Below are 27,016 nucleotides of genomic sequence, written 5' to 3' on the forward strand. Positions count from 1 at the left end.
ATATATATACATATACATATGCATAAGTATGTACATGCACCATGTACACACACAAAGTCAATAATATATAATTTATTGTCAACATATTTCCATATTCATTTATCTATTCCTCTTAATTAAAATTATATATCAAGTATTACCAAGTTATATATTTTTTCTTTATTTTGCTATTTTTTTTATCCTTGTTTATTGGAACTAAATGTCACTGTAATTTACCCCCTTATTCTTGTATGCAAAACTTTCACCATCGAAAATGTTTTGAAACATATCTACTCACTCTTTTGCATTATAATTTGCTGACATGAATAAAATCTAATGGACTCAAAATTAATAATAAATCAATTCATTCTTCTCCGTATTGTAACCATATTAAAATATTATTCCACATTATCTATTGTGTGAAGAGATTTCCTGTTTCTTTTCGGAATACCGCAACCAAACTCATGAGATATTTCTATAAGTAGTTATTTATTTATAAAATATATAAATATTATATAGCTCACTTTTAATTTCCTCTCATCTCAAGCATTGGAAGAAAAGTACATTAACAGCTCCTGAAGCATTGCACCTAATAGCATTTACTCTCAGTTGAAAACAAAACAGTTCTGTATTGTGTTTTGCAAATACTTTCATTGTATACAATAAATTAATGTGTACAATGTTTGGTGGAATGTAAAGAAAAATAAAATCAAGCATATGACAACATTATTTGACTAACACATGGAACTAGCTTAATTAAAAGTTTGAAATTACTTTTTTGTTTGAATTCCAATTTATTAATTAACCTTTGTCCTTATTCTATAATTGATTTGGGGTATGTACTATTATATCCTTGCCGCATTTCCCAAATTAAGAAATCTTGAAATGTGTATTTATAGATAATTCATGACTAGGTAATGTCAGTATGACATGCTTAACACAGCAGGAACATTATATTGATTAATTAAAGCCCCTATGAATTTTCAGCATTCTCTTTATATAACATTAAGGAGTATATGCATTTGAATAACTAGCGATCTTCGTTTTATAATTTGAATAACCAATATGGACAGAGGTAGTAACGGCTATAGCTTCCTAAAATAGCACAAAACACCTAAAAATAAACATAATCTGGATTATTCTTTCGATCAATAAAGCATGAATGCATATGTCATTCTTGTTACTGAAATGGATTGCATATGTAAGGTTGGATTCCTGACTACTATTTTAAAAAAGGAACAAATGTTATCTATTCGAAATAAACCATGATAGAATCTGCTATGAAAATTAATAATCAAAAATATAAATTACTTACAGAATACATTCAAAATTCCAAAGAAAAAGCATTTTTAATAATGATTTCTTATATTTAGGTACATGACTTCTTGTCTTCCTTTTTCCTTTATATATATATATATATATATATATATATATATATGTATATATATTTATTTATTTATCAGTATGCTGCTATTACTTTCAAGTGCAATAGAGTTTGGACTCAGAAACAAAAGGTCTCAATGTTGCAGTTTGAACTGCTTTACCCCTGTTGTAATAAAAAATATTACTCCTGGTAGAATTTGAACTCAGGAGCAAAACATCTTAATGCTGCAGTTTAAACTACTTCAAACTTATTGATCTGTTGTCATATCTAATTATCTGTATGTCCACCCACTTCCCTGGTTACATATCCAGAGGCTAACAATGATTTTGTAGATTTTGTTTTCTTTTTCTAAAAACTAAACCCAGGAATGTATGAATAAAAGTATTCTTTGTGACATCCTGCCAAGCAGCATTGTAATATATTGCTAATGACTCCCTTCTTCAGTTCATGTTATATTGCCTGGCTGTACACTGAAAGTTTAATTCACTTCTGGATGATTAATTATCTACTCACTCATGTTTAATGTCGATCTTTAATTCACAAATGTTACAACATTGTTTTTCTTGTTTCTTTCCACTTGTTTACTGTGTCCCGAGAAACTCTTACTACAACACTATCTTGTCATGTAATAAGGCAATCATAATGTTTGATCTATACTATTCTTGTTGTTTGGTAAGCTCCTTTTGTTTATTCTATTTTATACTTCATTTTTTTAATAAATCTAAATCCTGCAATTGTACATCTTCTGAATAAACTAATTTCTTAGCTTCGAATCTTTTTGTAAGGAATGACATTAGCACAATATTTATGATAGTGGTCTACTATCTGTGAAATCGTTTAAATCTTGTTACAAGAAATTCTATTCTAAATCCTTTATTCTGCCTAGCTGAAATAAGTGTAATTTTTTTAAGATGCTGTGATTAACATTTAGAATTATTCTCCATAATTCAAATATAAACAAATTTACTTAACCATTTAACCATCGTAGCATTAAAAATGCTATTAAAACTGTAATAAATTATTGAATTTCTTTGCTTTTCCTGTTCTCATTAAGATTACCAAACATTGTCATATACACAATTGGTGTTTTGATTAGATTTGAAAGATATGCTCATCTAGTTTTAACATTTATTTTCCTGCATTATAATAAACGACATTCTTCCTAATCGTATGTTATCATATCTAAAAGCCTCAACAGCTTAAGAATACAATTTCATGATGTCTTCCCATATCTCTCATTATCTGCAATGAGTACAATCCACTTTCAGTTTATGGTAGTTTTAATCCTGCACAAATTGGCTAATGCTTTTCATGTAAGATAGCAGCTCCACATTCCAATACATCATATTCGACCCATTTCTTTCCAGTCTCCACAAATCTTTCTTTCACATACAATACTTATGTCTTACTGTTATGCATCACTGCATTCCTATAAATATTTCATATCATCCACCTATTATACACACAGAGAAATCCTTTGTTATCAACATTGGTAACAACTTGCTAAATTTCTTCCATGCATTTTAAAGTCTAGTACCCACACTTGCCTAACAGTGCCTCAGGCACTTAATATGACACTAAAGTGAAGGGATCCTCTAGTTATGTAATTGTTTGACTTGCTATTAATAGCAATCAAATTCCTCTAAAATTACGCCCTACAATCTTAAAAGAGAAAGGACACATTAGATAATATACACTTTATCCAAACAATGAAGGTCATGGTTAAAATGCCCGTGATAACCGGTCTACTTTTTCCAGACTGACCTGGACCTATTTATGCAAGAATGTTTCCGTAACTGCTTTTGTTTCTAAATATTGAACAAGATTTATTAATAGAAATGTTGAACATTTTTTGTTCAAGCTCTGAGTCCAAAGATTCTGATTTTGATTTTGATAGCCAGTTTCATCGAAGAAATTTACTTTAATACATTTTTACTAGGGAGGAATTGCTATAATTGAACTAAATTTTACAAAATCACGTACTCTAATTTATTTTGTGTATTCTTACATTTTCCATAATGCAGTAGGAGGTAATTATACAACAAATAGGAAGTGAGAGACAATAGCAAAATTAAAATGGATCTGTTTATCACTCTCTATTTCTGTCTATCTTTCACTCATACAGTCATACACACATACACATATCATGTGTTTATATGTGTGTGTGTGTGTGTAGGTGTGTGTGTGTGTGTGTGTGTGTGTGTGATTATGTGCATGTTTGCGTGTGGGGAGGTCCAAAAAACATAAGAAAGCAATCAGTAGAAGCAACAGCTGACCTTAACAAAAATACCGATAATCTAAATTCTTTCCAAAGTTACCTTTCTGTTCAATCTCTCCCCTCTCTCCCCCTCTTTCTCTCTCTCTCTCTCTCTATCTCTATCTCTCTCTATCTATCCATCATCCATCCATGCATATATGTATGTATTTCTAACTAAGAAAAACTATGATTACTTGTTGTAATAATAACATCTTTTCTTTTAACAAGCTTCTTAAAGTATACACACAAAAAATTCCTGTATTATTTGCTGTGAAGTATATATGGCATTATGTAAATAACTGCATTTAAAATTAAACATGTTTTTCCACAGTTTAATTGTTTTTCATTATCAGTTTCATCTCATTTATGCATGATAAGCATATTTCCCATCATTATCAATGACACAGATATACTAGTCTACAAATAGATTCCTTTTCCCGCTTCTCCAGTTATGAAAAGCAACTGCATCAATACTCCTTAATGTTCAGCATTTTTATGTACGTCAGATAGTCACACCATGGTTTGCCAGCTGATGTATTGTTTAGAGGTAAAGGTCCTCCCCTGAGGCAATTAAAAGACTACATTACTTCAGCTTTGCCTTTTTCCTTTTCATTTTATTCCTTTGATTGCTAACAAAATACTAAAATATAAACGTTAAAGACATAATGTGAAAGAAGTGACTAAAATTGTTGCTGGGATTTTCGAGTTTTAGGTTCTGTAATCAAGTATTAATTAGAACTTTTAATTAGTTTTGGTGAAATAAAAGAAGTTTCTAGTTATCTCACGGATTCAGCTTGTTGGAATGATGCCAAATTCTACACACACACACACACACACCATATGAAAGAGGAGCACGCCTTTTCTTTGACTTGTCTGTAGATTCACCTCAGAATCTATTGGTCATGTATTCAATTTGGCCAGATGATTCCAAAGATTATTAAAGCTATTTAATGATGGCACATTAAATTAAAATTGCTACTTGGATTAAGTAGTCTGAGAAACTAGAATGTTAATTACTGACTTTCGTATATACAACTAAGTGGTTCCCAAAATGATAAATGAAAACCTCTTACACAATTTTCAAAAAATCATAAAAACCTATCTCTATATTATAAGGACAGCTCTCAACACTCGAATTTTAATAAGACACTAACTGTAACAAAAATTGTTTTTAGGAGAAAATGAATTCATATAAAAATCAATAATAGCAACTTATTAGTTTGAAAGTAATAAATATCATTTTTTTCTTTCGTTTTTTAGAAACTAAATTTGTTTTTAATTTTATTAAATGACACCTTATCACATGAAATTTTTTCAGAAAATCTTTGAGTTCTGTAGAACCCAGTTTTAAGAATTCTGATATAGTTAATTTGTAATTGGGATGGTAGCCAAGTTCCAAAGGAAACTGAACCATTTTAAATTCATTCTTCCATACATCAAATTCTTGTGACATTTGAATTTACTTAATGACATTATAGGACTTATAAAAAGTATTTTATGTAAAGTTTAGTTAAAGCATTTTGTATGAAGAGTTTGAGGGTTTATTTTTACAGCCAATATTAATTTCTCTTTTTAGTCATGTAATCCATTAAAATCTAATATTGCCCTTTCTGTTTCATTTCCTCAGTTTTTACTTCAATCTTTAATACATTGCTAAATTTAGAGAATTCTTTTTTATTTTTTAATAAGTGCACTAGTTGATTTTTTTTCCAGTCACCAAGTTTTCCTTTTACTATAAGTACTCAAAAACCTGGAAAACAACAAGAACACTTAATTTTCTAAAATTTTTAAAGCTTTCAAAATAACAAAATCAGTGGGTGAAGCAGATGGCATTAAATTGTTAAAAGACAATTTTTCAAGTTTTTAAATGATTTTTTTTTTTCAATTGACAGATATAGTTAGATCATTTCCACTTAAGTTTTGTACTTAGTCACAGATCCAGTTAATTTAAAATTTCATTGTGACCTACTCTAAGCAGAAAAAAATAATATTGTTGACATATTTATTTCACATTTTCCCTCTTTTATTTTCAACCATACATTTTTCTAGCCATATCAAACAGAACTGATTTGACATAGTCACCTTCAAAGTATTTGCATAGTCTAAATGAGAGTGTGTTAAGTGGTTGATCTATGTTTGTATATCATGTGTATTTATTTCTTCTACTTTTTTACTTGTTTCAGCCATTTGATTGCAGCCATGCTGGAGCACTGCCTTTAGTCGAACAAATCAACCCCAGGACTTATTTTTTATAGGCCTAGTACTTATTCTATCGGTCTCTTTTGCCAGACTGCTAAGTTATGGGGATATAAACACACCAACATCGGTTGTCAAGCGGTCGTGGAGGACAAACACAGGCACACAAATACACACACACACACGCACACACACACACACACACACATATATAAATATATATATATATATATATATATATATATATATACGATGGGCTTCTTTCAGTCTCTGTCTACCAAATCCACTCACAAGGCTTTGGACAGTAGAAGCCACTTGTCCAAGTTGCCATGCAGTGGGACTGAACCCAGAACCATGTAGTTAGGAGCAAGTTTCTTACCACACAGCCACTCCTGCGCCCAAAAACATGTATACATAGTTATATGCAAAGAAGGATGGGAAGAAGAATTGATGTGCTTTAATATCTTAACCCTCTTGGGAAACCCGGGCTGATTGATCAGCCCAAATGATACAAGCTGAAAGGACTTTGAGGCTGATCCATCAGCCCAGTGAAGTGTAAAAGCCAATCAGCCATGTTGAAGTGTAATAACTAATCAGAGATCGTCTTTCAATGGATATAATATAAAGCTATATAATATATACAGTTTTACAAAATAATAAAAGAGTTTTAGGTACATTATCCTTTGTTTTCTACATGTACCCATCAAATTCAATCTCAATAGAAAAAACATTTTGTTCATTTTGGCTACACATACCAAGACACTATGTGTCTCAAAAGGGTTAATAAATACCAAATAATATTATAAATCAAGAAATAAGATGCTGAGCAGGCAAAATACTTAGTTTCATTTCATCTGTCTTTATCTTCTGAGTTTTAATTCCGTCAAGGTCAACTTTGCCTTTCATTTTGGGGTCGATAAAATAAGTGCCAGTTGAGCACTGGGGTCGATGTAATTGACTAAACCTAGTCCCTGAAATTGCTGGCCCTGTGCCAAAATTTGAAAGGAATATTATAATCAGAAATGGAAATGGATTATCAGAATTAGTAAAGTGGCTGACAAAACTCTTTATGTTATTCATTTGTTTAGCTTTGCATTGATGTCCTGCTAATGTCAGTTTTCTCTTTCATTTTTCTTTTGTTTGGTAAAATAAGTTCAAGACTAGTACCAGGGTTAATCAACCACTCTGTCCAACAAAATGCATGGCTTTGTGCCTACGGTAGAAATGAGTATTACAAATCAAACAGTGAATTGACAGAAATGATAGAGCATTAAACTAACAGCAACTGGTCTCATTTCTGTACATCACTGATTCCTTTACATTTGGGTACATATGACAGGAATTTGTAATAGCACAGTTTCAGAGATTGTCTTGGGATAAAACAATCAAATGTTAGTTATAATAGATTAGAGAGTGAACACAAAATTGAGCTGATTAGATATGAAGAAACTTCATTTGAGTCCAACTTTCGAAGGGGATCTAAAACTAATCATGGTGATAATTATAATGAAAGTGTGGTAAGTAGCTTGTTTACCAACCACATGGTTCTGAGTTCAGTCCTGCTGCGTGGCACCTTGGGCAAGTGTCTTCTACTATGGCCTCAGGCCGACTAAAGCCTTGTGAATGGATTTGATAGACTGAAACTGAAAGAAGCCCATCGTATATATGTATATACATATATGTGCGTTTGTATATGTTTGTGTGTTTGTCCCCACAGCATCGTTTGACAACCAATGCTGGTGTGTTTATGTCCCCGTAACTTAGCGGTTCAGCAAAACAGACCGATAGAATAAGTACTAGGCTAACGATTTGCTCGACTAAAGGCGGTGCTCCAGCATGGTCGCAGTTAAATGACTGAAACAAGTAAAAAAGGAAGAAAGAAAAGATAATATTGATATGCAGACTTTTACTTCAAACAGGAAGCAAATTACTTCATTTATTAAAAATGCAAACTTTAAAGAGATTATGTAGCTTAAATTCATAATAGATTATGATGAAGAGAGGGATGCATTTGGTTTAAATAAACATTTGTTAAAATTGAAAGATTTTAGCATTGGTAAGTTACTAAGGTTTAATGTTTTAACCTAAAATTAATCTTTGATCATGTTGAAATGTTACACTTTAAATCAATACCATTCTTTAATCTTAGATTAAACAAAAGGTTTAATTGCAAAACAAATAGACAATATATTAAATTAATTAGTTGACACTCAAACAAATAATGCATGTCATAATATTCTTTTGTAAAAAGGAACTGTTTAGTGAGAAAAAAACTAGAAAGCTTTTAATTAGTAGAAGATTGAAGAAATTTATCGTTCATGATTATTGATTTCTTACTTACACATAACAATTTATCATAATATAGGCTGCAAAAGTGATTAGGGAACCAGATATTTTAAATTGTATTTTAGAAGTGGGAGATATTCTTAAGAGCAACCTCTTATGAATCATATACTGAATAGAAATTATGTAGGTAGGATGCAATGTATTAAAGAAATTGTGTTGTAAGTCAAGCAATAAAAAGGAATAGTTAAAGTTGAAGTGTATAGAAACAGCTGGAAAATATATTTATAGACTTTAGGTTGCCAGCTACATAGGAGTAAAAACATAAAGGGAAATTATGCAAAGTAAATAATACATTATGTGAGAGTGCAGTCGATTTCTCTTCAGAGTTGGTTCTATATACTTAAACCTTTCTGCTTAGATTTATGGTTTACATTTAGGGGTGGTTTTGAGCCTTTATTCTATGTTATAAGAATATAATATCAATAATGTCTTCAGTTAACTAATAAAATCAATTAGAAAATTGCTGACCCTGAAAGTTTATGAGAGCATAATTGTTAATTTCTACTAAAGGCAAATTACTTCAGAGAACTTTAAACCAAACTCTAAGCAATAATAATAATGATGATAATAATAATAATAATAAGACCAGCAAGTTCAGAGGATGAAGTAAGTCGATTACATCACTCCCAGTTCTCAACTGGTCCTCATTTTATCAACCTAAAAGGATGAAAGGCAAAGTTGACCTCAGCAGAATTTGAACTCAGAGCGTAAAGATGGACAAAATGCCGCAAAGTATTTGACGCAATACAGAAACTATTCTGCCAGCTCGCTGCTTCATAATGATAATAATATTAATAATAATAATAATAATAATAATAATAGTAATAATAATACTAAAGTTATTATACTTGTATTTCTATTAAGTATACTACTAGATTGCATATTATAAATCCAGGTTATTTCAAAGCAACTCTCCAGAGAGTTATGAAGTTTTCTTCTTTTCAAAGCTGCTGTTTATGTTTCTGTGTGTGTGCACGTGTATGTATGTGTGCGTACACATTAATATACATGGAGGTGTACTTATGTATATGTAAAGTAACTTTTGATTGTATAATACTTTTTTCCTTTTTTGGAATTTTCCTATATATCTCTTTCCATTCTGATAGAATGGATTTTTCTGATACATGTACTGCGTAAAAGTACAGTTTTGAAAACCTTTTACTTAAAAATGATCAGATAGCTTTTCATATTTTTCTATGCTCCAAGAGTTCTATTACTGTAAGTACTATGGTAATATCCATCACTTCTATCATCATCATTATTATTATTGTTATTAATATTATTAATTTTATCTTATTCCATTCTCACAAAAATGTCCGGCCTTGTCTTATGTTGCAATTTTTTCATATTTTATGATTATTATTATTATTACCACCTCCACCTTAGTAAAGGTGCTGGTATTGTTTTCGGTCATGCCACACTTTAAATCTATTAGTTTCCACTATGTTTTGGCAATGTTCATTACTTATTGATGCTTCTTTTTCTTTTATTAACTTGGATTATTTTTCTACCCATTCTGTTGGATTTTATTCCACAGAAACTCTTTATCATAATGCATATAATTCGCTTTCTTGCTAGTTCATCTTAAAAATCACAGGCTTCCTCTCTGATGCTTGCTTTTCAAGGAGAACTGATTCTTATTGATTTGCTACTGGTTTGCTTTTACAACAAATGTCACTTATGTTAAGATAATAAATTTAATAATGGTTTCCTCTATTTTAATAAATTATTTCAAATTCATTAACTGATATTGGTGTTGGTAATTTAGAAGTATGAAATGTTTGTGAAAAGTATACAACTGCTACGATTTCTGATATTACAAATCAAATAGTCTACTGCTGGTTAATCAATACATCTTTCTATTTTTATCATACTCCAAAATAATCGATTGGCAAAAAATGTCATGAGAATAGCACCATGTATATAGAACTTTCGTAAATGAGTGGCTATTAGAAAATATGCAGATTCATTGATATATTAAATGCTGTCTTTAGAAATTTTATTTTTATTTTTAAAATCCAGAATGGATATAAATGAAAATGTGAGAATTTGTATAATTTTGCTATTAATCAGATCAGTTGCCATTGTATCAGCACATTGGATTTTTCTTCTTTTTTTTATCCTTGATTTAGCTACAGAAATAGTCAGCTTGATATATTTATGCAAAATTGTCTTCATAGTATTAGTTAGTTAAATTATGGCTTTTGCTGGATAAATATGGATGTCTGGGAAATTATGTTGCTGATAGTTTCAATCTACAGATAACACTAGATTTGTCAATTTTCCTTTATGTAAATCTAGAATTAACTATGGTGTGTCTGCTACTAGCTGCAAAGTCATATTGGATAACTATAATGTGTGAATGGCAATAATATACTTCTTTCCTGTATTATATTTACTACTTATAAAAGTTTTCTGTTGAATGCATCATAGAATTTTCTAATGTTCCTATAAAAGTGGCATATTGTTTTCTAGTTTAAAGAAATATGTTATGATTAAATATAAAGCCTAACTTTTAAGAGTGGATTAATTTTCAAAAGGCTGGTGGAAAGTGCATGATAAAGTGATAAAGAAGATATTCCTTTGAAGGAAGAAAATAGTCTTCAGATTGGTAGAATGGTAAATCTTCAATGCATCTTGGCAGTAGTAAGTTAATCTATAAATGATGTAAAAGATATAGAAAGCTTTAATACAATTATCATCATTTCACTTGCTCTTAATATTAAACATTTTTAATATTGTAAAATGGTGACTACTTATTTCTTTATATCCTAATAGGTTAGCAAATATCCAAATAATTTCAGTCACGACACTGGCCTTCATCAGCTGCAGAACATTTGTCTTGCATGCAGAGTTAGTGTAACAAGCATGTAATAGTTATTCAAGAGAAATTTATGTGTTAGTTATACATCAAATTCTTAGGTAGACATCATGTTGGATGGAAATTCGTTTGCAATTTAGTTCAATGGTGTGTAGGTAAACTTATCCTCACTTCTCTTCTACCTCTTCTCATTTATCACATTCAATGAATGGAAAGATATTCATTCTGTTATTTAAAATGGGAAACACTTTGATTATTTTTCTTTGACCGATCTCATATTGCCTTGAATCCGAATAATTATATTCATTTATAAATATTATCTCCTACCTTTTGAAGACACTATACTACTACTACCACTACTACTAATACTGCTACATAAATAATTGCACTGAATTTATTTCAATCATGAAGTATTCGATGCTAAGGTTTTAAAATATTATACATCTAATAACTTGGCTCTGAAGAATTTACATGAGCTTATGAAATGTTCCTAAATCTTCAGAAATATTCTCAAAAACATCCTTTCTTGGACTTTTTACATCAGTATTCTGTCTTTTGTCACACTTCTAATATTGCAGCAGATAAATCTAATTATTTTAATAGCCACCAATTTTAGATTTTTATTGTACATATGTTTATTTTATTTGTAGTTTTGAAAATTGTAGAAGTATTATTAGTAGCTATAATATTTGTACTAAATTGTGTAATCCTAGAGAAATGATTTTAGCCGTTTGGTGCAACTTAATTATAAAATGTTGTTTGACACTTAACGATATCTGACTGTCCTACTTCAGATATTCTAATGAGAATGGTATTACAAATATGTTTTTTTAGAAATACTTTGTGTAAATATTACTTAAAAGCTTTGTGTTATTGTTATCTCGTTATTCTATTCATTATAGTTTCTTATCTTTTGAATATCATGTCTTCAGAATTATATAAAAAAAGACCAGAGAAAGATAATTGTAAGATATAGCAAAAAGCTAGTTTAAAATGCATGATCATGGTTTGTTCAGAAAAATTAGTCTATTGTAGGGAATTCTTCTTTAATCCCAGCTTTTAACTATTATCTCAGTCAGTCTCAGCTATTGTGTGAGTGTGTGTGAAGTTTTGTAAGAAATAATTTCTATTGCCATGGAAACTGTTTATCACTTGAATGGATTGGAAAGTATCTTCTAAAAACTGAAACTATTTTTTACCTCATAATCAAAAATGCTTTTTTTCTTTTTCTTTATATTTCTTTTCTGCTTTCTTGATTGCATTATTGAGATATATTGAAAATGTTTCATGGATCAAACACTGCCTAACAAGTATAATAATATTTTTCAAGAAATTGATTATGTATGCAAAATAGTCTGAAGGAATTCTACAGTAAACTGCAGATGTTTGTTTTCTCTAATTATTATTATTGGGTCAAGCTAATGTTTGCTAATGTTTATTGTTTTGTTCTTTTATTTGTTTCTGTCATTTGACTGCAGCCATGCTTATTCTTTGTAAGCCTAGTACTTATTCTATCAGACTCTTTTGCTGAACCGCTAAGTTACAGAGATGTAAACACACCAACACAGACATACAAGCATATACATACATACATACATATATATATATATATATGTGTATATATATACACGACGAGCTTCTTTCAGTTTCCATCTACCAAATCCATGCACAAGGCTTTGGTTGGCCTGAGGCTATAGTAGAAGACATTTACCCAAGGTGCCATACAGTGGGACTGAACACGGAACCATGTGGTTGGTTAGCAAGCTACTTACCACACAGCCACTGCTGCACCTAGAGATTTCTGTAGAAAATAATACTTATTTGGAAGTTATTTCCAGTTCAATTTTACTGCCAAGTACTAAGAAACGGAAGGTGAATGTTTTTGTAGTCTATGTTCTGTTTTATGAAAATAAAGCGTATGTAGCTTTTATACGGAATATTGGTCCCATTTTTTTAATGCAACAATTTACTGGTTATATATTTATGGTTGGGTCATTGATGTCAACTTCCTGTAGATATCCAATAACTTATTAGAGGCTGTACGTACTATTTCAAATTTATAGCAGTCTTTGGTACAAGAACTGTCTGAAAACATTACTAACACTGGTGGAACCATATAATGCAAAATGCTGCTTGGTTTTCTCCCAAATTCCTTGCTTTCTTTTTTCTCCTGCAATTCCATTTAATCCAGGAAAATCTTTACCATTTGTTTAACTGCTCAACATCTTTTGCTATTTCTTCGATAGATATTTCATCTCTTGTCACTTCCAGCTCCTCTAGTAACTTCAGAAATTATCAGAGCATTTTTCCCATTAAGCATTTTAATGACATACGATGGTCTTTGTATAATTTCTGAATGTTTATATCTGGTGTTGTTATTTACCCTTCATTACTAAACACAAGTAATTTTTTGATCTCTTCACTTGTAATTTCATTCATTATTTCATAAGTTTTCTTAATCCTTTTCTCTCACCTGCATTAAGTAATTTAACTACTTCAATAGTTACTACTTCCAAGAATTTTCCTTTTATTTCCTCTTGAGCACCTTTCCATCTCTGTTGAGACGCCAATTTTTAGATATTTCCATTTTCTTTTAATCTTTCGTCTTCTTAGAACACCTTTAGCTACATTCTGATTTACTTCCTCAACATTCTCCCCTGCACTAGTGATGTCTAAATGTCCACTTATAGCTTCAAATACTACAAACTGATTTCAACAGTCAATTACAAATTCATTTTTAGTTTGATCCTCTTTCAACACTACTGTGTGTCAAACCCAGCAAACCTTTTCTTCTTTTCCATAGCCTTCAGTTTCAGTTGAATTGTCTCTACTATTAAGTGATGGTCACTGCTGATAATGCACTTTCATATGTTCTAATGTCTGGTCCTGAGGAAACAGAGTGCAAAGGTTCTTCTGGTTTATACATATACATTTAATACATATACTAAAATATGTGTTATAACATAGACTGGTATACAGGGGGAAGACAGAGAGGACAGTGGTAAAGTACAGAATTGGTACATTTGTCCTAACCTCTAGAGACTAGACTTACAGGGGGTGCAAGACAATCCATATTTGATCCCTGGAAGGAAAGATGATATGGAGTATTCTGAATTATAAAGGTTTCAAAAGCATTATCTGAATTGAAATCCTAAGACAATGGAAGAAAGCTTATAGCGACTTAAGTCTCTATAAGCTTTCTTCCATTGCAATGAAGCATCAGTTTGCTATGTAGCTATAAGTAACGCAGCCAATGAAGAGAAAGGGTCTTTCTATCAATTGTTGCAAGAAGTAATTCTCTGTATACTTAGCAAGGGATATCAAAAATTGTGATTGCTTAACTGGATGTGAAAATAGGCAATGATCATAAAAAGGTATGGAGTGGATGACAAGTATACACGGGCTGGGAAATGTGAATGAAAGCGATGTAAGATTGATCAGCTACTGTACAGGCAACGATTTCATTGTAAAAGTAAGTCTCTTTAAACACAAAAATATAAAGGTACTTGGCCATCATCAGGTCAAAAGACATAGTAAAAATCGTCCAATGTAAAAAAAAAAAGACGCTGCCAGATGTCCAGATGTTAGAATATGTGTAGGACATCTTGAAAATTATTTCCATGTGGCTTTGAGATCCATGATAATGGGGGAATATCGTTATTCACTAATTATTGTTTGAAAACGGCATTAAAAGATAAGCTGAAACAAAAACATAATCTAAATATTTCTTCTGAGTTAAACTGACTTTTTACTCTTAGGGGATTTCATTAAAAAAGTACTAATAAACAAAGATGTGTCTAGGGAGTTAAAAAGTTTGCAACATTAGGATCTTGAGTTCATTTTTTACCACATCTCTCCAATTAATACCCACCAAGTTAATCTATAATAACTTTTCAATTAAAAATACCAAGTAAATACTGGGGTTGGCCTGAGCCTTCTTAGCAAAATTGGAGAGAAGGAAACTTTGTAGAAGTCTGTCAGATTGACCACTTATCCCTGTTTGTATCTGCATTAGGATTACATTAAGGGCACAGATGTCTGTGGAATATTTAGCCACTTATATTATAATTCAATGAGTAGATGATTCTATTTTCTATTGACTGAACAACTCAAACACTCATTATCAAAACCAATGGAGGACCATTTTTTTTTTTTTTACCATTTATTACAAATTATATATATTAATTCTACAACAAACAAGTATACCTTTCCTGAAAGAAGTCAGTTTTGTGACTGCAAGAGAAACCAGTTATTACATGTCTCTTTTTATACAATTTTCTGTTGTATTCCAGTTTGTTATCCGAATTACATTTTCGCCATTTTCCCACTTTATTTGGCAGTTGTTCACTGCTTTTGTCTGCTTTCTAGATCGTCACTAAAGAAATATAAAACACTTCTATAATCTCTGTATTGTTCATCGATGCAATTTAAATGTCTGTAAGCTAATATTCTTAATTTCAGACTGTATCTTTGAAACATTCAATATACTTTAATTTTCTCTATATATTGTTTCTAAATATACATATAGTTTCTGTTCAAATATTGTTTTATTTCTTTGTAGAAATACCAATATATTAAATTTAGACTTACTGAGTTTGATCTCATTTTTATATTGCCTTTTAGAACTGAAATTGTTACAGAACTATCCACATTATTTTTATTCACTATTGTAATTGCATCTTGCATGAAGCCTAGTATTAATTGTATCGAACAACTGCATCTCCCCTCTATCTACACTCACTTGATATAGTTATCTTTCTTTACGTACTTTCTTGGATTATCCTCTCCCCACTCTTCTAAAATATAGTATAAAATATAGTATCACTACTTATGGGTTAGTCTTTTTTATTTTCAGTGACTTTATTTTTTCTCGTTATTTCTATGGAATATAGATAAATTTTATTTCTATCTGAAGCAAATGTACATTTGATGAACTACCTAAATATAATACTTCAACCTGCTTCAATATTTTCTTCACAAAAGAGTTTGGCTTTCCCATCTAAGTTCTGAGATGTGATTGCTAAAACTGTGTCAACTTCATTTTAATCAAATTTAATTCAATTAGTTGCATTTTCACTCTGTTGCTACATCCATGTATATAACAATAATATTGTAACCCATATATATTTGAGTTATGATGCTGCTAACTTGTCTTATCTTAAACAGAATAAAAGTAGAATAAAACATGTTTAAGTTAGAAATTAGTCTTTTATATGGAATTAAAACTCAACTGCTATACCTTTAAGAACATACTTTTTAAAATATTATGAGTAGTTGGTAGTTACATGTAGTTTCTAAAGATTAAACACCAAGAAACTAACCTCTGGAAAATTTGTAAAATATGTTTCAGTAACTGTTTTTGTTTACATTTTGTTGCTCGAAATAATATTTATAAGTAAGTTAAGTTTTTGTATATTCTCTGACTTCATCCATTTCAAGATATAGCTTGCAATGATTCTGCCGTAGGAGAGATGTGCTGGAGTGATTTGCCATTGCTGTCATCATGTATGTTCGAAGCATTGGGATTTTTAGAGGAGGTTGGAAAAGAATTATATTTTTCCTAAAAGAGTTTGCAAAATAAATATACTGAAATTTCAAGTAGACATTGAAATAGGGTTGTGAACTTACCCATTGCTCTATATCATCTACTGAGCATATTTACTTACTGATAACATATATTTTTTTTTAATGCTTTTAATCATAAGTTCAGTAAATTTTCAAAAATCAGAATGAAGTATAATAAAAATACCAGTTTTGGTATTTACAGGTTTTAGCTCTAAATTTGAGTATTTCAAATGATAGTCCTAAAATTTAACAAGTCACTCAAAAATTTATGATGGTAAGTTCGAGCATAATTTATTTCCAACCCAATTGGAAATTTATACTGGGAGTCTTCCCTGACAGATTCTATGATATTATACCATGTTATACAATACTAGCATTTCCTTGATATCAATAATATTACAAGGAGTATTGTAGAGCAAATGGCATGATTTTGTGAGAAATGAAGTCACTTTTAAGTTATTATAATGAAATTATATTGTTGCAATTTACAGTTGGTTTAACTTTAATTCAAAGGTGGCTTGAATGTAAAGAAACATTTCAAAAACACATTTTTTTCTTTCGTAAATTTTCATGAATTGATTGAGCAAACATTATATAAAATACATATTATTCGTAATAGTCATAACAATTACTCCTACTATCTCTAACTGAATTTGAACATGTAACCTCTTGCGCTGCAGCATCTAATAACTTTGCATGATTTCACCCTTGACAAAGGTTGTCTCTAATTAGTTTTGTACGACATATTAGATTCCGATGACTTCTTTGTTGCATACATGCATGGCAGTAGAAGATTTTCTTGTTAATAATCTCACAGTATTAGTATTCTGGAGAAGGATATACTGAGAATTGAACCCAATTTAGATTAAACATGAAGCAATTATTGCAAAGACTATTCAGTATACAACTAGGGGAAATTTTCTCACATGTCTTATTTGATTGATTGAAGAGCCTAAGTTCAGGGAGGTAATAATTAATATTGCACTACTAACTTAAGCAATATATACTCAGGTGGTGGTGGTGGTGGTGGTAAAAATAAAGATAATGGGAGTAAATCACTAATGAAATGGTGAGAGCAACAATAAAATATTGTTTGCCATAAACATGTCAATAAACTTTGATGAGGATGATGAAAGCAATTGTAATTGATATGTAGTAAGCATCACAAGGAAAGTATATTTGTTGGACCAAGCATTTTATAACTTGTCTCTCTCTCTCTCTCACGCACGCACGCACGCACACACACACACACACACACACACACACACACACACACACAGGGTGCAATGGGTAAATTGTCACCATTTTATATCTTTAATTTCACACACGTGCATTGTTTGTTTTTGATTTTGTTGACTACACAGTATAGTAAGGTTAGCTGAGTACCATCTGTGAGAAAAACAGCACCATGATGCAATTCACTCTGCCAGAAATTTTGGAAACAACATGCTGTATTGCTTGGCATTCATGCTGGAAGCTCCAGTACGAATATTTCAGAGCGTTTGGGTGTCAATCTGAGGACAGTGTGGTTGGAAGACGTGTACCAAGAGTGATAAAAGTCAAACATCCTGTCAACATCATGGTGTTTGGTGTGATCACCAGTGATGGCAAAGTTATGCCTCCGTTCATCTTCCCTCTTGGCCTCAAACTCAATACAGAGGTCTACATCAAGTGCCAGGAGGAGGTAGTGCTGTCCTTGGTCAACAGGGTAGTTGCTGGAAGACTCTGCGTCTGACAACAGGACTCTGCACCATGCCACACTAGCAGGGGAACCCAGTCATGGCTGTCAGACAATTTCTGCTATCACATCACCCTTAATATCTAGCCACCTAACTCCCCAGGCTGCAGCTCCCTTGATTATTATGTGTGAGATGCAGTTGAGCAAGAGACCAACAAGACTCCTTGTCACATCAAAGATGAACTGAAGGCAAGGATTATGGCAGCATTCACCAACTTAAACAAGGAGGCCATCCAGAAGAGTTGCAGGAGATTCCAAAGTCGCCTGGAGGCCCTGGTTGAAGCCAATGATGATTTTATTGAATAAATTTACTCTTTAGCATTTCAAGATATTTTTATGTAATTTTGGTAAATATACCTGTTAAAATGAGATGTCAGTGTTATTTTCATATTGCATAATTTAGACGACAGTTTATTCACTGCACACTGTATATATAGCAGCAAACATCTTACCACCCAAAGTGGCGGAATTTTCTAGCTATGATAAGAGGTTCTTATTTAAAGTCAAAGTGTAATAAACATAGCATTGTTAGATATTTCACCCTTTAGCATTAGTGCAATATATAAATTATTCAAGTAGTATCAGATTTTCTTAGGATGCAAAATCTCGGCTTTACAAGTGAAGAGAAATCTGATATGACTTTTATACTTTCTGAATAGTGTATATAAGTAAGAATAAAAAACTGGTCTGTTGACATTCATCCCTTGGAATTTACTACCCACATGTCAGAACAATGAGCTGACAATAGCCATTTGCATAGTTTCTCTGACTATTCTCCATTAGAAGCCTCCATATTATCTTCAAATTAGACCAAATATCTTAAGACCTAAATCCCAGGCTAGTATTCAAAAACAAAACTAAGATTTGGTGCGTATGGCTTCAGTGACAAACCTTTCATTCACTTGGTTGCCAGAATATTATAGATCTGTTTTATAGTTACCAAAGTAATTGGCACTTACTACTGAATCATAAATCTGTTCTGCTGATTACCACTGTATCGGAGATTTGTACTGTTAGTTACTGCTGTATCATAAATTTGTTCTTTTGGTTACCAACGTATTAAAGCTCAGATCGATTGGTTACCAGTGTGTCATAGATCTGTTTTGATCTGCTCTGTTGGTCACTTTTAAGCAAGTGAATTAGGAGAAAGGGTGGACAATCATTAATGCCAAAAGCTCAACATTTACATATTTAAGAACTGGAATAAAGAATGGCAATAATGTGATTGATAAAAGATTTAAATAAGATATGCTGGAGTGGTCACTCATCATATTTCATTTAAACTGAGGGCAATGAAATATGGTAAATGAGATGACAGTAAAGGTGCTAATAAAATAAAATATAATGAGATAGTGATAAAAAGAAAATAGATGAAAATATTAAAGTGAAAGAAACCAGCATTGCACAAGGTAGTTGCTAACCCTGAAGCTAAAGAGATCAAGATTATATTCTGTAGAAAAATAATGATGAGAATGTGTTTCTGCATAATACAACTCTATGGGGGAAAAGGCTTTGTGCATGAAACTTACAGAGTGTCTGTATGTTTCATGCACAAAGCCTTTTTTGCACAAGCTAGTTCTGACAAGGAATTTTTGGAATGTGGGAACAAAGAATAAAGCACATCTGAAAATCTTCCCTCTAAGTAATGATAGAAAGGGACCAAACTTGCAACATTCCATCAACGATAGAGTTATGAGGGTGTCAGCAATAAACCAAAAGACCATATTGTTTGTCACCTAGGCGATTAGCTTTCTTCAAGTGGATAATGACATGCATGTTTATGATAGATGCAAGCAACTTGTATTTGATACTCATATGGCTAATTGGCCTCTGTTAAAATGGGAAGGAAACTACAGACTGTTTTGAGTGAATAATTGAAAAACTTTGCTAGACTTGGAGATATCTTAGATAATAATGGCACTCCCCTTCCCACACAACAAAGTGGTATGATACAGCCACTATAAAGTTGGACAGTCAGTTGTTGTAGCAAATCAGTAGTAGTAGTAGAATCATTGTATGAGTTCTCAGTTGGAGTCGGTGTCAGTTACATAATATGTACGAGTTTGAGTTACCGTCAAGGTAGACGTTTCAAAGTCATTGTCAAAGATAATAAGACATGGAATGCTGCCACAACATAATAGTGACAACAAGAATATTACAGTGTCGACAACAACATACAAGTGGACGAGGATCCACATATAACATTTTTTAACTGAACGAATGGAATCTACTCTTGACCAGTTGGAACGAGATCTACTCTTGACCAGTTGCTTTTGATGGATCTAGATCATTAATAACTTTTGATACTTCCCTGGTCGATACTCTAAAGTCAGAATGAAAGTAGAAGTGAAGAAGTCCAGCATGAAATGATTAGAACCAGCTAGCATGGATTGTGATGCAAAGTTCTTAGCAAAAAACTTGGTTTTGTATGCATATCATGGCATTATTCAGTATTATTGATAGATGTTGGAATAGACAGTTGTTATGATTAAGTATTTTATTGGTTATTCTTCAGAATTCATGTGAACTCAGCCTCCCTTGATCAATTTTCATCTCAAAAGATTCAGTTTAGCTAAACTTCGCATTCCTCAACACTCTTTCCCAATGGTTATGGGCAGCATGGAAGGCTATGAAATTAGCGTTGCACCCATTTGTAGTGAAAAGCAACATAGTGGTTGTAATGAACTATAATAGCTTTATATCCCAGAATAAACCCCTGTGAGAGGTTTTTTTTTGTTTTTGATTTTTGTTAGTATATTTTATGAGGGACAAAATTATTGATCCTAGACTGCAACCATTGATGTAACTTTTGACATTCTAGAAAAGATATCCAAGTGGATGGGATCAGCCAGTTGAGAAAACAATCCTCCTTAATTCATTTGGAATACTTGAACACAGACTGATGGCAAAACTGTAAAGATTTTTTTGCTCTGTACTCCAATGACGACCATGGCCAAACAGTGGTATGATCAAGCAAATGGGAATAGCACAACTACAGCACAAATATTAGGACATGTAGTCAGGAAAAGATTTAGCAGATTAAGATTTTGATTACCAGCATCTGGAACTTGAGCTTGAGAATCAATAATTTGAGTTAGTTCCTATGCGAAGAAGAAATCATGGCAGTGTTTATTATCAATGTATGTTTTATTGGAATATAACCAGTCTTTATGGTGGATGTTAAATACTCCTTTAATATGGACATCACCAGTTGGTTACCATTGCATTGTAAATCAGTTCTCTTGATTACCAAGCTATTAGAGATCTATTCTGTTGTCTACTACTGTTATAAATATGTTCAATGTTACCACTGTACTATAGATGTCTTCAATCATTTACTACTGTTACAGATATGTTCAGTAGTTAGCCCTGAGTTACAGACTTATATAGTTAACTTATCAGCATTAAAAATAATACTTTATTTCACATATTTTCTATCTGTGGAGGAACAATCTGTTCAGGAAAATTTTGAGTTGGAGTTGTGTAATATTTGAAATACTAAAAAGAAAATATTCTTATCTTTCTTTATACTCCAAGTATGGTCAAACATGATTATTAAAAATAGTGAGGTGAAACTTCCCTCAATATAATTGTATATATAGTTTGAAATGTTTTCAAGTTTTATATCAACTTTTTATGTTATTATAGATGAGTTAGATCATTCTTTTTGAATGGGACAGCCTTCAAACTCAAGACCCTCACACATTGACCCTTTAGCAATCAGATTACTCTGTCAGATGTAATGCTTAACTATTCGCATTGTTTTGAATTAATCATACATTATCTCATAGCTTTCAGATTTTGATGGAGTGATTGTTTATTTTTGAGAATGACATTGTAGTATAGGTGTGAGAAGCCAGATATGGTCAGTTGAAGATTAAACCTTTAACATTCAAATTATTCTGTCAAGTGTAATGCTTTTTTATTCACATTGTTTTTAATTAATCATGCATTATTTTGTAGCTTCAAAATTTTGATGATGTGATAGTATATTTTAGAATGGCATTAAAGAATAGATGTGATATACTGGATCTGGTTGGTTAGAACATAAAATAAGTACCTTATTTGGGACCGATATGGCCAGTTTAAATGCTAAAAGGTTAAATAGGTAGAATATCTTGGCCGGATACGGCCAGTTTGGTTTCAATGCCAAAGGGTTAAAGTAATAATGGGACTTGAATTTGTCATTAATTGAGCAGAGTGAAGTAAGAGATATGTGACTTGCCTAGGAATACAAGACGATGATACTATAGTAAAGTTTGACCTCACTACTATGTAGTCATGGGCAAACACTATTTCAAGTCATGTAAAATTTTTTTCCCAAAACCTATGGGCTGTTGACTTAGTCATGCTAAGAATATTAGTCATAAATCTAACTTTGAATAAGTTGCTGGATTATTTCAAGTAAAATTCAAGAATTCTATACATATTTTCTACAGGTTGTTGAACCCAAAATTTTGTTATTCTAAAGTGAACTACCAAGCAAAATATACCAGTTCAAATACATTGAATATTGTTGCATAAACTTTAGGTTGTCAAATACCAATGTTATTTGCTTGACTGTTTTCTTCTATAAAATAACAGTATCTGTACATAGAGGTGAATGCAACAACTTATTCCTTAAATTCAATTTTAATTTGTTATCTCTAAACAGAAAGTCAATAACTGAAATTGAGTGAATTGAATAAAAATCCTTACTATTGGTCACAAGTTTATTCCAATAGAATTTGAACTCACAACATTGAATGACTAAACAAAGCAGCTAATGGTTTAACATTTTACAGTTCTTAACCGTAACCATTCCCAAATGGAATATGAGGAACAATAGGATTAATAATATCATTTGTACAAATAATTTACAAATGTCAAGTAGTCTGATAAACAGAAAAGGCCCAGCAAATAGAAATATCTTGTAAACATCTCAAATAAGCTAATGACGGAAAACGAAACTCTCTGTCTGTCTATGTGTGTATTTATATGTATATATATATATATATATATATATATATATATATATATCCATACATACACACATATATACTTATATGTGCGTGTGTGTGCGCGTATATAAATTTGGATATGTGTATATATATATATGTGTGTGTGTATATATGTATATATATGAATGTGCATATATATATATATATATACTATATATACACATCCATATATATATACATACATGCATATATATGTATGTATATATATATATATATATATATATATATATATATATATATATATGAATTAACTCAAAAGAATAATTTTTGTCTTAGAGTTATCTCTTGCATGTTTATCATGAAATTAAAGTAATAAAAAGTTGTAAGTAAATAAAGAAAAAAACTGAAATTAAATTAAAAAGAATTTTTTAAAATACACTAGACTAATTTGTCTGCAGATATTTTGGCTATTAGAAGTGATGCATATTATGTCATCAGAATCCATATGTTGATCCTGGGCAATCTATCTTGGTTTTGTTCCTTCTTTCTCACTTGCTCTCTCTCTTTCCTCAATTTGTTGTACATATCTTTTTTTTTTTTTTTGTCTTTGCATGCTTTAATCTGTTTGCAGTTTTTTTCTCTGGACTGCACCGTCACCTTTGTATGGGGAGGCACATATACACCATAATTGTACACATACACTGTGCATGTGTGTGTGTATACACTCATATACATTTGTATGTATGCTTGCATCTATGTATGTATATATATATATATATATATATATATAGATAGATAGATAGATAGATATGTGTGTGTGTATGTATGTATATACATGTGTGTTTGTATATATGTATGTATGTATGTATGATCACTGGCATGGGTGACCATTACATGGAAACAGTCTTGCACAAATAAATACATACTCACTTCATGCATGCACAAATACAGGTGTTGAAAGAAGCATGTGCACCACCTGTGGATGCATGCAGAAATGCATAATATACATATATGCACACATGTAAATTCAAATATTTTGATGCATGCACATACACGCTTTGAATAATTGATTTGCATATTGCACACACGCGTATAAATTCAGTTATAGATATATATATGCATACAAATACATCCACCCACACGTACATCATAATATTCTATTTCTCCACACACACATATGCACACATGTGTGCACACATGCATATATAAACATATGCACATATTGCAGAGGTGCATGATGAAAATTCTTCTATTTATTAAACCTTATCACCTGTCAGTTCCTATTTGTTCCTCCCTCCATCTCTGCTCTATCAGTAAACCTGCCTGCCTGACTGTCTGTCTGTCTATTCTTTACTTTGCTTTCCCCATAGCTTTCTATCTTTTGCTTCTGCCTTCACAGTTCCCTCCCCCACCACTCGTCTCTGAGCTAGGATTCTGTGATAACACCAAACACTTTGTATATTTTTCCCCCCCGCTACACCAACCTGATGCACTACTATTCCGGACACCTCTGAATACATATATACTCTCACATACAAGCCATACATTTACACACACACACACACACATGCAGGAACACATACACTTCCTTCTTATGGATGCTACTATAAAAATCACCAGTACTACCAATTTTTGTATGAAAGACTACTTTTACTGAAGCAACTTGATGCTTCTCTTCTCATTCTTTCTTTCATTCCCTGTATATTTTCATTCTGTATTTTACGCACTCTTTCTCTCTCTCTCTCTTCTCCAGCCCCACACACAAATATTCTTCCCCATCAGTTTTTCTCTCTTCCTTCATTACACATTGTACACTTTCTTTCCATCTTTCAAGCAGTCACTTTCTTCTTCTCTCACTCACTCTTTCTCTCTCGTCTTTCCCTCTGATTTTTTTTTACTCCTCTCTTTCATCGTCTTTCCTTCGATATAATCTGACTTCATTCTTTCATTTGTTTTTCGTTCTCCTCCTCGCTTCTTCCGCATACATTTTCTAAGTGTGAGCGTAAACTAATCTCTTCAAACCATAGTCCACTATAAATCTTCATGTAAGCAATTCAGCGACTCCTCTCATTACACATGTGCATCCACAGATTGCCATGCAAGCACAGAGCCTGACACCAGTGTTATAACTCTCCAGAGTAGATACAGCACTGAGTCCTATAATCAAAGTATTTCACACATACACAGTTTTCCTTTGTTGAATCACAACAGTAATTTGTGGTAGAAGCCAACCAGCTAACCAGCTACTGGCTAAACAGCCAGCATCAGTTGTAATGAAGAAAGATTGTAAGAAAGTAACAGGTATCTGACTGAAGCAAGGAAGCTGCCACTGTTGAGGTGATACAAGTGGGTTGAGTCTGTGTTTAACCACCTGGTCAACATCTTTCTCTGGCTGTTGCCACTGCTGCTGCTGTTGTTGCTGCTGCTGCTGCTGCTGCTGCTGCCAGTGTCACTGCTGCTGTCATAGTAGTTGTTGCCACAGCTGTTCCTTCTGCTCCACTGCTACTGCTGCAACTCATCTTTGCTTATTATCAGTGTGGTTGCCACCACCAATGTTTCTATAACTGTAGCTGTCACCACCACTTCAATAACATCACTGCTTTGTCTCAGTCAAAAAAAAAAAAAAGAAAAAGAAAGAAAAAACCCTAGCACTCCTGAACATCTCTGCTAACAAGATAACAAGCAACATCCCTATCCCTTTCCCCCCATCACTATCATTATCACCCTTTCTTTCTTCATCACTAATATTCTACTCATTATCACCCCTAACACTACTGTTGCTGGTACTTTGTTACATCAGTGCTAATCACACTAGAAGCTGTCGGGTGAGGCATCTCTGCTCCCTTTATTTCTCAGCTTTCTTGCCTATGTGTGTTACGCACATGAGCAGGTTTTGCCACCATCGTCGATCTGGTTGCTGTACCTTGTCCAGATATCCTTCCAAGACCGGCCGTATGTTTCGAATGATTTTATACCAGCTTTTTCCACCACTGAGAAAGCATTTACTTTTCGCAAGAGAAAAACGTAAGTAACTGAAAGAAAAAAACACAACAACAACAACAACAACAACATCAACAAAAGTATAACAATAACAAATATTAAGAATTAATGTTTTAAGAGAGGCAATAAAAAAAACAACATTCTGTGAAATGTATATAAGATCTTGTGACAAACATAAGTGACATCATTTGACAGTCTAGTACTCAGTTGAAAATTTCAATACGGTGTTGAAATTTTTAACATACATTCAAATGAAAATGTTTGTGCATGTGTATAATTATGTATGCACATGTATTTGTATGTGGCGGTGAAATTGACATATACAAATACTTGTGCATACATATATGTGTACCCATTTATGTATGTACATAGATACATTGATGTACACATAAATTCTCAAATTATGTATACATTTTTGAATCCAAGCATACATATGTTGCATAAATATATGAATAAACATATACATGCATGCATTTGTGTATATTCATACAGGCTTGTATATGTGTTGCATAAATAGATACAGCTGTGTGGATGTATATGTGCAATTATTGATAAATCATTGTTTATCTTGCAAGTTACTGAACATTATAATAGTATAAACATGAAAAAAAAAACAAACAACAATTACAACAGAGAAATACAAGAGATCCATAATCTACCAACGTACTATACATTTGCAGTGCAAAACATGCATGATGCATCAGTTGTTTTTAATGTGCACCAAATTTAAATAAACTGATGAATATCCCTATGAGATGTAAATATGATCACTTTTCAAAGAAATCCCTCA

General features: G+C 31.9%; 1 protein-coding gene across 5 annotated transcripts in view; it reads left to right on the top strand.

The window, feature by feature from the left end:
* The window catches only part of LOC106874003 (Kv channel-interacting protein 4), a 484,491-nt gene that overhangs the window by 76,365 nt on the left and 381,110 nt on the right, over positions 1-27,016 (top strand). For 2 of the 5 annotated variants that reach the window (XM_052974218.2, XM_052974220.2), the window contains exon 1: positions 24,652-26,250. The exons of 1 other annotated variant lie outside the window; for it this stretch is intronic. In XM_052974218.2, coding sequence (XP_052830178.1) covers positions 26,094-26,250 — 157 coding nt within the window. In that variant the 5' untranslated portion in view covers positions 24,652-26,093. Of the gene's footprint in view, positions 1-24,632; positions 26,251-27,016 lie in introns of those variants that run through there. 2 more of the 5 variants (XM_089366107.1, XM_089366104.1) reach the window with 2 other exon arrangements.

This window comes from Octopus bimaculoides, chromosome 18 (genome assembly GCF_046866305.1).
Source record: "Octopus bimaculoides isolate indiv1 chromosome 18, ASM4686630v1, whole genome shotgun sequence".
NCBI classification, from domain to species: Eukaryota; Metazoa; Mollusca; class Cephalopoda; order Octopoda; family Octopodidae; genus Octopus; species Octopus bimaculoides.